Source organism: Rattus norvegicus, chromosome 6, assembly GCF_036323735.1.
Source record: "Rattus norvegicus strain BN/NHsdMcwi chromosome 6, GRCr8, whole genome shotgun sequence".
Lineage (NCBI taxonomy): Eukaryota > Metazoa > Chordata > Mammalia > Rodentia > Muridae > Rattus > Rattus norvegicus.
Window position 1 is genome coordinate 95,283,068 of NC_086024.1, and position 15,865 is coordinate 95,298,932.

The 15,865-nt window shown below is 40.6% G+C and overlaps 1 protein-coding gene across 10 annotated transcripts in view; it reads left to right on the forward strand.

Annotated features, from left to right (window-relative positions):
• The window catches only part of Arid4a (AT-rich interaction domain 4A), a 77,559-nt gene that overhangs the window by 24,639 nt on the left and 37,055 nt on the right, over positions 1–15,865 (forward strand). For 9 of the 10 annotated variants that reach the window (XR_010052092.1, XR_010052090.1, XR_010052094.1 and 6 more), the window contains exons 8-11: positions 73–205; positions 5,208–5,287; positions 6,065–6,141; positions 7,154–7,320. Coding sequence is in view for 2 of the 10 variants with exons in the window: in NM_001395713.1 (NP_001382642.1) it covers positions 73–205; positions 5,208–5,287; positions 6,065–6,141; positions 7,154–7,320 (457 nt within the window). In the remaining 8 variants the exon portion in view is untranslated. Of the gene's footprint in view, positions 1–72; positions 206–5,207; positions 5,288–6,064; positions 6,142–7,153; positions 7,321–7,349; positions 8,517–15,865 lie in introns of those variants that run through there. The other variant, XM_039112258.2, reaches the window with a different exon arrangement.

Below are 15,865 nucleotides of genomic sequence, written 5' to 3' on the forward strand. Positions count from 1 at the left end.
AAGCACCTCGATGTGCCCAGGTGTTGTACACTACGGATCGTTAGGATAATGGCCATGTTCTCTGACTCTTAGCACTGAAGATGAAAAGGAAGAAGAAAGCAGTGGCGAGGAAGAGGAAGACAAGAGGCGTCTCAATGATGAGTTTCTAGGAAGAGTTGTAAATGTGTCACCCACAGCACAGAGCACCGAATGCTATCCTGCTTTGGTAAGTTTCATTGCAAAATAAGTCAGCGCTGCTATTTGTGGAGAATGGGGTTTCCTTTAAAGGCTTATTTATTTATTATCTATATGAGTACACTGTCACTGTCTTCAGACACACCAGAAGAGGGCATCGGATCCCATTACAGATGGTTGTGAGCCACCATGTGGTTGCTGGGAATTGAACTCAGGACCTCTGGAAGAGCAGTCAGTGCTCTTAACCACTGAGCCATCTCTCCAACCTTGAAAATGGATTTTTAAATATTTATTTAAAATATTTTTGAAGTATTATAAATTTAGTGAAGATTTTATGGTAGTTTAAAAATCAAGACAGGTCGCTCACACTGGCCATTGTGTTTGGTTCTCCGTTCTGTTATCATTTGTTGACATCTTTCAGGTTTTCCCCTGCCCTGTCACCATCTTACGCCTTCAGTTCTTGGAGGTCCATTCCTCAATCCTTTTTTTTTTTTTTTTTTTTGTTCTTTTTTTCGGAGCTGGGGACCGAACCCAGGGCCTTGCGCTTCCTAGGCAAGCGCTCTACCACTGAGCTAAATCCCCAACCCTCCTCAATCCTTTTTATCATTGTTCTGTTGTCTCTCTGTGGTCCAGGCTGGCCAGGAACTAACTTACTGTGTAGTCCAGGCTGCCTCAGATTCATAACATGCTCCTGCTTCAGTCTCTTCAGTTGTAGGATCAAGGTGTGAGCCACCACATCGGGTTCCTTAGTTCTTTGTTTATTACATCCAGACTAATTATCTTGAACTAAGTTTTTAGGAGGATCATTTAATCCTGATTGATTATCTCACAGTAATCCCCACAATATAGTCTGATGTGGTGCTACAGGGCTGAAGTTTCAGCCTCTCAGAGTCCAAAACAGGAAGTGTGCTTCCGCCCAGGAGGTGGAGACTAATTTGGTCTCAGAAACAAAACAAGACACTCCTGAGGGCGCGCACTGGTAAGAGCACTTGCCCTGCAAGCTGGAGAACTTAACGGCCAGGGCTTGAGTGCTCAGTGCCTATGGAAAGAACCAGGCATGGCCTGGGAGTGAGCACAGAGACTCGAAGATTCGAAAGCATCTGTCCAGCCAGCCTAACCAAAGAGGCAAGCTTGAGTTAAGTGAGAGACCCTGTCTCAGGGCAGTGCAGGGTCTGGAGAATGGCAGAAGACATTGTCTGCTTCCCATGTGCATGAGCGTGTGCATCCACATGAGCACATGCATCCGTGTGTTCACAAGCATCCACATGCTCACATGCATCCACACGTTTATGTGCACCCACTCATTCGTGTGCAAGCACCACACACATATTCCACACACAAAACCTTAATCTTTCAGTTAATTAAATCTAGTTTTACTGAGTCTGCTTAATCAATTAATTTCACATTCTTTTAATGAATATCTAACACTTCTTCACCATAAATTCTCAACTCTATTTTTTTAAATGTATTTTTTTGTTTTGTTTTGTTTTTTTGTATGAGTGCTCTGTCTGCAGAAATGTCTGTGTGCCAGAAGACAGTATCAGATCCCATTACAGATGGTTGTGAGCCACCATGTGGTTGCTGGGGATTGAACTCAGGACCTCTGGAAGAGCAGTCAGTGCTCTTAACTGCTGAGCCATCTCTCCAGTCCCAACCTTCTTATTTTTGAGACAGGGTTTCACATATTTCAGGCTGGCCTCATATTTGCCAAACAGCTTAGGATGGCCTTGAAATTCTGGCCCTCCTGCCTTCCCCTCACGACCCTCGGAATAGAGGTGTGTGTGTCTGCACCCGGAGGCCCGGGCATGCTAGCCAGGCACTCTTCCCTGTGCTACTTTCCTTACTGCGCCCTAAGTTAACGGCTTCAGTCTGTGTGCCTTGCCCCACCCTGAGTTAATGAGTATTACCTGAGGACAACAGGGAACTTGGTTTGCCTCGGCTCTGCCTTCTTTAGAAGACAGGCAGGTGTTGGACTTCTCATTGTGACTTTCAAGAACATGCGCTCTACATATAAAACAGGCTACGTTGGAAGTTATAGACTCAATTTTTAAGCCCAATATAGTAATGCACACCTTTAATCCCAGCACTCAGAAGGCAGAGACAGATTTCTGAGTTTGAGGCCAGCCTGGTCTACAGAGCAAGTTCCAGGATAGCCAGGCAAGGCTACACAGAGAATCCCTGTCTCAAACCGCTCCTCCCTCAGAAAAAAAAGTTGTAGTAATTTTTTAGCACTGGCACATAAACTAAAATAAGGAAGTAATAGAAGGAAAGGATGCACTTAGATGTTTAGCGCTTTAGAAATGGCAGTCTTTGTATACACAGGAAGAGTGGGAACGGATGAGCACTAGAGGATCTATGAGAGAAGACTGCTTCGGACTGTGTCTCTCAGAGAATCCTCTTGACTGACAGGGAAGAGAAGAGGGAAGAATAGGATGCAACTGCAAATGTCACTGACCCCTGCAGCAGAAGGGCCTTCACAGGGCCACCTGCGAATTAGGAGCTAATTCTGCACATAGTCCTGGAAAAGATGGCGTTTGTGCTGCGTGTTGGGAATGCTTGTAAGACCGTTTGTTTACAGAAATCAATATGGACGCCATCAGAGTGGCTGCCAGGTGATGTGACAAGGCTTAGGTTTATATTTATTTACATCTCAAGACCTTGTTGCCACCTCTTCTGGCCAGCTGGAGCCAACTCTCCCGCCTTTGGTACTGTCCTGTGCCTGGTGGACCACTGCATCATCCTCCTGTTGTGTTCTTTCTCTTACGTCTTAGATTCGCCCCTCTGGCCCATCGTTGACTCGAGGTTAAGCACAACTACTCCACTAGTTACTAGCACCTGTCCTCACAAGACCTGCATTTCTTTCTGATGTCAAACTGTGGCCACGACTCTGACCTAACACTTGAGGAGAGTAGCGGAAGTTCAGAGTCATCCTTGGTTGCATACCAGGTTCTGGGCATGCTGGGCTGCATGAGCCCTGCCCAAGATCAAACAGTAATCAATAATATTTAAAAACCCAGTCCAGTGCAGTGGTGCACAACTTTATCTTCGGAAGCAGAGGCCAGCAGATCTCTCATTTAGGCCAAACAGAGAGCCCTTATCTCAAAACAACAGCACAACTAAACAAAAAAACAAAGACAATAAAACCCCAAAATCCACCAAAAAAAATTTTTTTTTAAAAATCTGACTCTGTAGTGTTACACATGATAGTTACTATATTGTTATTTAAGGATTAATGTAACTTAATTACAAAAAAGTAAGAGTTGGGAGCCCAAGTGTGTCTCTGAGATAGAACTTTTGCCTACAATGTCCAAGACGCAGGTTTGTTACATATTAACTTTAGGAGTGTTCTACCCAGCTTGAGGTTTTTAAATACAAGACACTGCTACAGTACCAAAAAACTACTCACTAATGTCACTGTTGAGGAATTTTTTTACTTCAAAGGCTAAATTAAAACTTTGTTATGACAAATTGACAATTGTCCATGCCCTTATGAAGATCTTATGAAGTTTCTAACAGCGAGATTTTAAAGTCGATGCATACTAAGGTGTATGTTTTAAATGAAGGGCCGGATGCCGCTTCAGTGATGTAAGAGCACATGCTGCTTCTGCAGAGAGGACCAGAGGACAGAGCACCCATGCTCAGAGGGTCCCAGCACCCACAGGGCTGACACCTCTGTTCTCTCTGTGAGTGCATGTGCGTGCTCACACAATGGAAAGATAATAAAAATCCAGATCCCTGGCCTGCCCCTTTAATCCCAGCACTAGGAGGCAGAGGCAGGCAGAGGGCTGTGGTTTTGAGGCTAGCCTAGTCTACATAGTAATTTCCAAGCTAGCTAATGATACATAGTGAGACCCTGTTTTAAAAGAAACAGGCTGTGATGTGCCAGAGGGAAGAGGGTAAGGAGTTCAGTCATCCTTGGCTATATAGTAAATTTGAAGCCAACTTGGGCTATAGGAGTCCATATCTGAAAAAAATAAATAAATAAAAACAGACCATACATCCATAAATGTTACTGTTTCGGATACAAAATAAAGTCTTGGGCCAGAAGATAGTTGCCCATGTAAAGGTGCTTGTGCCAAGCACAAGCCTGTGGCCTGAGTTTGATCCCCAGGACCCACATGAGGAAAGAGACAGTGGTAACATATGACCTTTATAAATGCTGTGATACGTGTATGCCCCTCCGCACAAATTAATAAATGTCGTAAAGTGTCTTACTTAGGGTCGAATAAACTCTAAATTTTAAAACGATAGTATTTTTAAATTATATTTTATTAATTTTATTACCTAATGAGTATGTTAAACATCTAGAAAGCCAATATGCTAAAAAATGAAATTTTTATAACTTATTAGTAATGAGAGCTATTAGCAATTGAGATATTTCTTATAAAATATAATCCATTTGAAACATTAGCAGACCCAGAATTTTTTTTCATTCCTTCACTTTATTCCTTTGTGTGTGGGGTGTTTTGCCTGCATATGTGTCTGTGTACCAACAGGGTGGCTGGCCCTTGTGAAGGCCAGAGGAGGGTGTCAGATTCCCTGGAACTGAAGTTGTGGACAATTGCGAGCCATTGTGTGGTTGGCAGGAACAACCTGGGTCACCTGTATCTCCTCAGCTGCTGAGCTCTCTCTGCAGTCCCTCTGCCCCCAAGTTATTTTTAAAATTATATTCTTGGGCCTGGTGAGATGCTCAGTAGGTCAAGGTGGCGGCCACTAATGCTGACAACCTGAAGTGGAACCCTAGGAGACCCGCGTGGTGACCGGAGAGAACCAAGTCTTAAAAGTTGTACTTTGACCTCTACATGAGCACCACAGCAAACTTGAACTCTACCTGCCCCATACACAAGTAAATGAATAGACATAATAAAAACAATGAAAACGTTTTTGTTGAGGGGTGTGACTGAGTAGTTGAGGCCTTTTGTAACAGATGAAAGGCTTGATTCCATAGAGCTTCAGGGGAAAGTAATAAATAAAAAAATAAATGTTCATTTTCTGAGCAAGGGGAGTCAATAAATTCTGAATTTGTATTCCAGGTTGTGTCTCCCAGCTGCAATGATGACGTCACAGTGAAAAAGGATCAGTGTTTAGTTCGATCATTTATTGATTCTAAATTGTGAGTAATGAAACACCCAGTAATGATTCACAGGGATGGGACACAGTGATATTGGCCGCCCACCATAAAGGGACTCACTGAAGATGAAACTGAGAGGCTATTACTTCACAGTGTGTATGTAGGGTAAATTTTATGTAAAAATAACAAGTGACAGCAGTATGAAAGACATTTATTTGTAATTAAAGTATGCATAGTTTTTAATTGAAATTTTTCATATTTTTACCATGTGCTATTTCATATTATGAATTATGAAGCTTCTTAATAGACTTTATTAGTAAAGTATTTTCACTTTTTATTTTAAAAATGACTTTTAGAAACTTCCCCTTAATTTTATATTTTTATTAAAACAGTAAAATTAATCATTAATAATAAGAGTAATAAGTTATTCTCTATGAAAAATATACCATAATGTATAATCATAAAATATTTTAGCCAATTAGCAAAAATTAGGAAATATTAAACAGAATAGATGTTATCTATAAGTATTGGAATGACTGTTGATTGAAACTATTATCTATAGGAACATCGTATATTTGGAAACATTGTGAATTTGAGGCTCTCAAGTAAGAGTACTTGAGTACATGAAACTTAAAAGATACAACTTTGCCTCTAAGGCTTTACTAAGGATCAGGATTTTTATGGCCTTTGACTATTAAAACACTGTTTGACAAAATAATTTTCATTTTTTGGGATCTTAAGTCTGGGTTAACGTGGACTGCTTAAATGATGTTTTTCACTTAATGAATAGTTAGTTCTCTGTTTTGTTCTTTTTCATAGTTACTCTGTAGCAAGAAAGGACATTAAGGAACTAGACCTTCTCAGTCTTCCAGAATCTGAGCTCTGCACCAAGCCAGGTAATAGAACCCAGAGTCAGTGTATTCTTTAACAATGGGACTGTCTTTGGAAAATAACAAATATTGACTATTGTGTGTTACCATGTTAAATGTTTGAAATCCTATATCCAGCCTGTGCTCGGCAGGCTGCATGTGGCCCAGTACAAAATCAGTAACTTAACAGAATGAGTGTTTTTGCTTTTCCTTGCCTTGGTGCTCTGTCGCTTGGTTTCTGAGTATCAACCTCACAGATAGATAATACGTTAGACACACCTGAACGACACTCTTACTTAGTAGTATTTTTTTTTTTTTATGTCTCCATAAAATGTTTGGTTTCTAAATTTTACAAATTTAACTTTGCATGTTTGATCTTTTTGAGGGGTGCAGAAGGGTTGTCTCTCTTCATAGCCCAGGTTGTTCTGGACCTCACTGTATGGCCTTGAACTCACAGAGATCTACCTGCCTTTGCCTACCAACTGCTGGGATTAAAGTCATGCACTACCAGGCCTGGGCTGACAATTCCTATTTCTAGTAGAGGGACTGGAGAGATGGCTCAGTGGTTAGAGCACTTACTACTCTTGCAGAGGTCCAAGGCTTGGTTCCCAGCACCCACATGGCGGCTCACAACCATCTGTAATCAGTTCTAGGGGATTTAATGATGCTGGTGGACTCTATATACACATAAATACAGGTAGAATGCTCAGACATAAAATAAAATAAACCTTTTTTTTTTCTGAAGGGTTGTTCCTAATCTTTGCCAGGCTTGGTGTGACTTAGGAGGTGGTGGCATTAAGGTCACAAGTTCCAGGCTAGATTGGGTTACATAGGGACACAGTGACTCTATCTCATGACAGTAAACAAGCATAAACTCCTACAGAATATGTAGTAAGACCTACGTGATCTTCTGACTCATGAGACACTCTGATTTCCTGTATCATTTTGTGAATGATGGCTGGACTCGGGCTGAGCCTCCAGACTGTGAATGGCGTGTACTCCGTGCTGTAGCAACCGCTCAAGTCCACGCTTCTTTCAGGGCTGCGAAGGGCGAGTGTCTTCCTAAAAGCTCGAATTGTTCCTGATAATTGGAAAATGGACATCAGTGAAATCCTTGAGTCTTCCAGCAGTGATGACGAAGAGTGCCCAGCCGAGGAGCATGAAGAGGAGAAGGAAAAAGAGGCCAAAAAGGAGGAAGAAGAGCTGGTAGGTTCCGTTCTGTTGTTTGTTTGTTCGTTCGTTTTCTAGTGAAAATAAGGCCTCTGTGTTTTCACTCTCGGTTGTTTGTTTTTGTCTGAAACATTCCTTAGCTTAATTGGGTTGAGGACTTGTGGCTGTGTGGCTTGTAGTGTAGATATAGATCAGGACCAGTTTTCAGCGTGAAGTTACTAAAAAGTACTTTTCAGGGTTAATCAACAAGATTTGGGCGAGGGAGGGATCAGATATTTTCTCATGTTTATCAGCGGTCAGTGTGCTGATGTAATTGTTAGCAGCCTGCTTTCAGGGTGCTCCGAGACTCAGAAGTTAGCCATGCTCAGCTGACACAGCCAAACTGTGGAGTGGGGGTATTTGAACCCAGGTCTTGGTTCTCCTAACTTAGAAACCTTTTAGGGGGTAAATATCCTAATTATACCCCAAGAAAAGCACACTTGGCAGCTTGACAAGTCTTAGGAAAAAATGTAGATTGTGTTTTTATTCTTTGCACTGTTGCCATGTTGTGCACAATATAATCATAGATTATAGAAATCATCCGTGGGGTTACCATGGTTGCTCGCATGCTGTCTGTCTGTATTCACTGGTGTCTCGTAAAATGGGATGGATTTTCTAGTGTAATTTTAGTTGTTGAGAGGCAAAACAAAGAGCATGAGTTGATTCAAAGCGAACACCTATCTGAGCATGAAAATTTCTGCCTTGAAAATGTGAGAAGCTTTTGTTTGTTTTACATGCACACGTGTGAGCTTTTGGAAGACCGCGGCTAGAATTGTGTGTGGGGAAGAATATATGCTGGTTCCTTCCTTTGACTTCCCCTGCAGCATTTGGCTTTTTACACTCTGAAATCAGAATGGCGGTTCATACTTACAGGCTGCCTACAGAGTTGCCATAGTAACATGCTGTTGGTTTTAAGTGAGCATGCTCAGAAAGACAGGAAGGTTTAGCAGAGGCTTGGCAGGTTGCCAGTGGAGGTTTGCCAGCTGCTTTGAAATGGGCTGTCTTTCTCTTCCTTTCATGTAATGTCTGATTTTTATGTGGAAGAGAATGTACGTAGTGCTGTATAGCCCTGCGGATGCTGTGACCTCAGAAGGGACAGCAGATATTTGCCAATCAGACTGACATGTCCAGACCCTGCACTAGTAGAAGGGGAATCTAACCGTTTTGCATTTGAAAGGAAATGCAGCACCTAGGTAAGACTTTTCCTTTAATATTTAGTTATTGTTTTGGTTGATTAAAAATGGGATGAAGTAAATTTTTAGGTGTTGATTATATGGGTGATAGGGTAGAGCTCATAAGCAAACGTAATTGTTTCTTGTAAAAGACAGTAGGAATCTATTTTTAGAAGATTAAAGGGTAAAGGGTATTTTTTTCTCCAACATAAGGTAGCTTTTGGAATGACTGTGATGAGACAATTTTGCAAAGATCGGGATTTAAAATTCAAATATTAGATGTGATGTTTGAATTTCATCTGTATTTAGTTTTAGGTTGTGTGTTTCCGGGTAAATAGGCCACATTTTCAGGGTGTGAACTGCTAGCACTCTGTGGTTTAGCTTTTGGAATTTTTATTGAACATTAATTAGGATCTTATATTGCTAACTGCTGAAAAGAGGTTAATCTCTTTATTTTTGCTAATACTTTTAATTGGTGTCCCTTCCAGAATGCATTTTCCCTGTCCCTCAAAAAATATCCTGAAATTTTAAACAAAGGCTAAAAAGAGCTCTGGAAGAAGTTGCAGAGGTGCCTCTGAGACAGTGAATCGTGCTCATCTCCCACTGATTAATTCTGAAATATTGTAAGGTTTCATCCAAGTTGCTAGTGATAAATGCTAGGAAAAGTGCACAGAGCAGAGGCTAAAATTTGCAGGGAATAGCAAAGAAAAAAATCAAAGGATAAGGACACTTAGAAAAATCACGTCTTCTTACAATATGTTAATTATGAACTTGCTAAAATTTAGTGAACATGGTTGCTTTATTCCTACCTAAAAAATAGCAGCAAAAATCACACACTGTAGGCATGCCTTATACAGTTTGCTATAAATTATTTTTCAGATGCTCATTTTCACACTGTATGGGCGATTGACACATGCTTGTTGTAAAGTAGTTCTCTGGCCACCTTAGTGGGTTTTCTTTAGTGGGATTTTGTTTCAGAGGAAAAAAAAATCAGCTGCATTTCTTGCTCTTGGATTTGAGATTTAGTTGCTGAATCATTCTAACTTGTCTTGAAGAATAATTTCTAAAACAATTTAACATGCCGATCAACCAAGAGATGCTTTAAACCACACGTAGCAAGAGGAGAAACCTGAGTGTGATAGGCACTGACTAATCTGAGGAGCCAGGGCCTACCTGGCTTAGTCATTATGGGCCTTTTCCACACCAGTGAGGCTAACTGTTGTATTACATTGCACACCATAACTCTCCCTCAGATGGAGGGATGCTGGGCTGCTTATGAGGAGGGAATGCTGCTTTACAAGGATCTAAAGATCCTTTGGAACATTCTGTAAGCCATTAAGCAGCACTGTATATCGACACCCAGTGCAGGCTAGCAAGCATATGCAGCAGAATCATACAAGTGTTAGTGTTTCTGCAGTGCGAAGGAGCAGGAACCTCTGTTTATACACTGTGCTTCGGGATTGAGGCTTGAGTTGGAGCAGCGGGGTTTGAGATTCTAAGGCTTTCTTGGAGCAGTAGCTTTCCTATTTAGTATTTTATTTCCTACTCAGAGGATACGTTAGACTGAGTGTAAGCAGGATGCCTCATGCTGTGCTTGGGAAGACTTGAGGATGGGGCAGGAATACTTCCTGTCTGTATCGTTAATTGCAACACACAGATAATTAGGCTGAAAAAAGCTTAGAGGTTATTTTCGTGGTCTTATTTAAATGTCTTTCTTAAGAAATTTTCATATTAGAAAGACATTACTAAATTCTTTTTAGCTTGGAAATTTATTGGAAAGTCCAGATGAATATAAATTATGATAGGAATTATGTATTTCTCTTGACTTAGGTTTATATTGGGTAAATATAGGGGAGTTTTCTAAGGGTGAGATGTTAGAAGATTAGTTATCAAGGGGAAATTAACCAGTTTTAGGTTAAATCATCATGACTTTATCAGTAGGCTTTGTGTATCAGATTTCATGTTTAACAATGAAAATTAAAATTAGTGAGTTTTTTTATACGAACTGCTCTTTTTAGTCCAATGTATTGACTGACATACTCATTTTTCTAATCGTGAAACTTTTGTTAGGGAATTACCATATTTAGTACCAAGATAATTTTCCATTATTGTAAAAGTCATAAATTCTTGTGTTTTTAATTCCTAGAAATATGAATATTAATTTTTTGGTATTTAAATCACGTGCCATCTGTGTCAATCTATGACCATGTAGATTAAAGACATTTGCTGATGATTATTCAAGATTACTTTGTGTATAGAACCACAGTAAATGCCTAATAACTCAGGAAAACTATAATGTCAGTAAAAGCTGAAGATTTTAAATGTAATATAGATATTAAAGCTAATTTTGGGCTGGAGAGATGGCTAAGTGGTTAAGAGAACTGACTGTTCTTCCAGAGGTCCTAAGTTCAAATCCCAGAAACTACGTGGTGGCTCACAACCATCTGTAGTCAGATCTTATGCCCTCTTCTGAAGACAGCTACAGTGTAGCTGTAATAATTAAATCATTTTTAAAAAGCTAATTTTAATAACTTCAATTACCAATAAAAATAACCTTTAAGCAGATCTGACATACCAGCCTCTAATGAATCCCGTAGATACAAATACATACAAATACAACATCTTTCTTAAATTGAGGCTATTAAACAAGGAAGTAAAAAATTAACAGTGGGCTGGAGAGATGGTTCAGGGGCTGGTCATGCTAAGACCTTGGTCTGGTGGGTTTGGTCTTGGCACCCACAGAGCACTTTACAAACATTTCTAACTCCAGCTCCAGGGGATCCAGTGCCCTCTTCTGGTCTCCTCGGGCACTGCATGCATGTGGAGCACTTGTGTATGCAGGCAAAAACATACATACACATTAAAAAAGAAAAATCTCTTTATTCTTTTTCTTCTTTTTTTTTAATATGAGTTCACTGTAGCTGTCTTCAGACACACCATAAGAGGAAGTCTGATCTCTTTACAGATGGTTGAGAGCCACCATGTGGTTGCTGGGAATTGACCTCAGGACCCCTGGAAGAGCAGTCAGTGCTCTTAACTGCTGAGCCATCTTTCCGGGCCTGAAATCTCTATTTAGGAAGTCCTAATGAGATTTGAAAAGTTTTCACCATTTTAGCATAAAATTGAAACAACACTAAGTTCACATGAGACTAAAATGATTTATACATTTATTCACATAAACATAGCTACATTTTAGAAATAGTTATTATGCATAGGCGTTCTAGCTGTATGAGTGTCTCTGCACTACTTACATGCCTGGTGTCTATGGAGGCCAGAAGGAGGGTGTCAGATCCCCTGGAACTGGAGTTACAGATGGCTGGGAGCCACAATATGGATGCTGGGAATCAAATCCAGGTCCTGTGAAAGAGCAGCCAGTGCTCTTAACCATGGGGCCATTTCTCCAGCCCTCTAATACAGCTATATATTTTTAAAAAAATCTTTTATGTAATCACACTTTATATTTGTGGTCATGTAAGAGGTTTTCGTGATGTTAAAAACTTCATAATGACCAGTTGGTGGCAGTGCGCACCTTTAATCATAGCACCTGGGAGGCAGAGGCAGGAGGATTTCTGTGAATTTGAGGCTAGCCTAGTCTACAGATCTAGTTTCAAGTCAGCCAGGGGTACACAAAGAGCCCCTGCCTTGGAAAATATAAACAAAGAAACAAGTAAATAAATGGTCTCATGAGAGTGCTGTCATATCTTGATGATTACAGTGTATGTACCATTTCAGGTGGAAAAATAAGTTATTAGGTTTAGTTGACTGCTGAAATTTACGAATCATATAATTATTTTTAAGTGCGATGGTTAGGTTGTAAAGGAGCGTCTTGCGGTAAATATAATCACATCCTTTGTGCTCCTGGAAGTACTTCACATGTGTGTGACCCTGAGGAATTGTATTCTGTAAATGTTAGGATCAGAGTTAACTGGTTCTCCTACTATTGCTGGGTAATCCAGTGTCTGCAGTCAGATCATCTTCTTTGAATGTCACCTTGTCTCCACTCCAGCTTTTGAAGGAGACCCCTACGTTTTAGGTGGGAACAAATTATAAACTGCATGAGAGTAGACTTTAGAGCCAACAGCCTGCTCTCCTTCCCCAGGCACACTTGACAGCGTGTCGCCTCTGAGAGCCGGGTCCCTGGGGTTCTGCTCTGGGTCAGTAGTCTTAGCCTATCAGCTCCCTCTCTTCCTCCTGGAACCCATTCCATTCTGTTCCCACCTCTTCTGCCCTCGAATTCCCTCTACTTGTCTGTCTGTCTGTGCTTACTCTTTTTGTCCAGGCTGCTCCGTGGCATGCATTGTCCCTGACTTGTCATTCTGTCACTGTGGTGTGTCTTGTCACAACCAGATAACTGTAGACAGTCACCAGAGACCTTTAGCCAAACAACAGTGTGTCTTATCTCATCTGACACCTAGCTTTCAGATGACATGACATTACATTTGTTTTCTGGTTTACTTCCCAACTAAATGATAGAGTGACCCTGAATCTCTGTGTACATCTCCAATGTCTCTTAGCTATAGGCATTTATATAAAGCCGTCTGGGATTTTTTTTTTTGTTTGTTTGTTTGTTTATAAGAATTCAAACTCAGTATGTCCACAGCTTCACTTACCTCCCTTCCTCCCTTCCTGGCCATTCCTAATTTATTTTAATAAAAGCACCACACCCAGTTGCCTAAGCCAGATACACAGAAGGCACCTTGATTCTTTTCTTGGTCCTTCCCACTGAATCCATTCCAACACAAACCTCTGTCTTCTACCTACTTGAATAGCTCCTTAATTTGCCCACTTTTTTTTTTCTTTTTCTTTTTTTTCGGAGCTGGGGACTGAACCCAGGGCCTTGCGCTTGCTAGGCAAGCGCTCTACCACTGAGCTAAATTCCCAACCCCTGCCCACTTCTTTAATTCATTCTCTGCCACCCTTGGGCCCGGCAATCCCTGTCTTTACCTAGACTAGTGCGTTAGCACATAACTGCTGGTTTGTCTCCCTCACCCTCCTCCAGTCTGTTCTCTGCACTAGATCTGATGTTAGGTTTTAGGTTTTTTTCAAACCAGAAGCTACATGTGATCCCTTTGGGAATAAATAATTTTAGGGCACAAAAGAGGTGTTTTTTTTTTTTTAAACTTTTACTTGAAACATTTCTAAAGCATGTTATGTAATACCATCTCTTTTTCAAAGCAGTGTACTGGGCATTACTTAATGTCACATTTATTCCAGGTTTATTTATTCAGGAAATCCACTGCTCTCAGGACCTTACACAAATATTGCCAACTTAATTTTTTAAACTTATTTTTCTTTTGTTTTATAGTTACTTGTGTCTGTTATTTGGGTAGAGGAGGCAGGTAGTCATAGAGTATGTCACAAGGTTCTCCATGTGAGTGCTGGGGCTTGAACTCCTGCATGTGAGGCCTGGTAGCAACCCGCCACCAAATTACCCACCAAGCCATCTCACCGTCTCTGTTTACTTATCTAAGGCAGGAGCCTTCTGTCCTCAAACTTGCTATGCAGCTGAAGACGACCTTGAGTTCCTCCTACATTTACTTCCCAAGCTCTGGAATGGCAACTGTATCCTACCTTTTCCTGCTCAGCTCTCTGGTTTTGTATTTGAAACTTTGTAGATAGTTTTTTACTTTGTAGATTGTTCATTAAAGGTCATTTTTCAACTCTTCCCTCCCTCCCTTTCTCTCTCCCTCTCCTTTTATGGGATGTGGTGTTGCTGTGCTGCCTAGGCTGACCTTGAATTCCTGTGTTCATTCATTTCTCTTGGTTCTGCCTCCTGGGGAGCTGAGACTACAGGTACATATTATTGGACCAAGCCTTTTCTTTTTAATTTTTTAAGATTTATTTTATTTTATTTATCCAGGGGATGGACCCTCGCAGACATACATGCAGGCAAAACATCAATGCACATTTAAAAAGTAATAAATACATTTAAAAATATATTATTAAAGGATTTTTCTTTTAAAATTGAAGTCATTATTAACTATTCCACATAGGTACTATGATGTATTTGTTGTATTAGAACATTTACCACCAGTAAACTATACCTTTTCTTATCACTACTAAAATGAATACTTCTGTTAGGGTTTAAACAAATGAAGATGACTAATCTAAATAATTTTCTGCTTGTTTTTACAGACTTGTTGGCTTTAAAATGCAAACTGCCTGTCCTCTTATCAGCATAAATATGTGTATTTAAGAGTGTGTGTGTGTGTGTGTGTGTGTGTGTGTGTGTGTGTGTGTGTGTTACTGTGGGTGGAAGTTAGACACACTACTCCATAGTTCCTTCAAAGCAGACTCCCCAGCACTCAGTCAACTATCCAGTACTTTCTCTCTTTTCTAATTTTTCTTCTGAGAAACACCCGGGTTTCACAAGCACTTCAGGCTTTGTTTCCTCTTGTCTATGTTGTAAATGAACACAAGGTGCTCCAGGGATTTCATTTTTCCTCCTTTCTCTCCAGGGTACCCTTGCAGCTAGCACTGGGGTGCATGACCCATATTAAACCCTCATCACCTAGTTTGTGAAGAAGGAATAAATGTGGATTATGTAAAATCTTGGGAAATTGCTGTGTGAAACAGGTTGTTGAACTGTTGTTTGAAGTTAATTAGAACAGTGTCACAACATCTCTTTTCTTCAAAATGCCTCATTTCATACACAACGTACTCTAGGTTCTCTCTCTGTCTGTCTGTGTCTGTCTTTATCTTGCAGTTTTAAATACTTTTTCCTTCAACCAACTTAGGATAGTTTTCCCTTGCCAAAGATTTCTTGTTTAAACCCTCTAATCGCTTTCAACCCATATCAGATGTACACTGATTTTGGTACTGGGTTTTGTTGTTATTTTATATATTTCTTTTCATCCTGGCCTTTGAAGTCTGGGCTTTCATGAATTGACCTTTGTTCACCTTCTATCCTCACATCCACGTGTCTCATAGCTCCAGCCACCACTTATACTGCTGGAAGCTCCTTCTTGTTGAGTGCATCAGTTCAGTGTGGGCCTGTGGTCAGGTTTGTCCTCTCACTGTTAGGTAGCACAGGATGGATACAAGAGCTAAGCTATAGTGATGCTCATCTGTAATCGCAGCACTGGGGATGCAGAGACAGGAGGATAGCTACAAATTTCAGGCCAGCCTCCAGTTTTGACAATTTGGATACCTTCCAGATTTGCACTCTGTAAAGTAGACTTCCTAGCTAGGAAACTTTTTTTTTTTTTTAAAGATTTATTTATTTTATGTATGTGAGTACACTGTCCTCAGACACACCAGAAGAGGGCATCAGATTCCATTACAGATGGTCGTGAGCCACCATGTGGTTGCTGGGAATTGAACTCAGGTCCTCTGGAAGAGCAGTCCGTGCTCTTAACCTCTGAGCTATC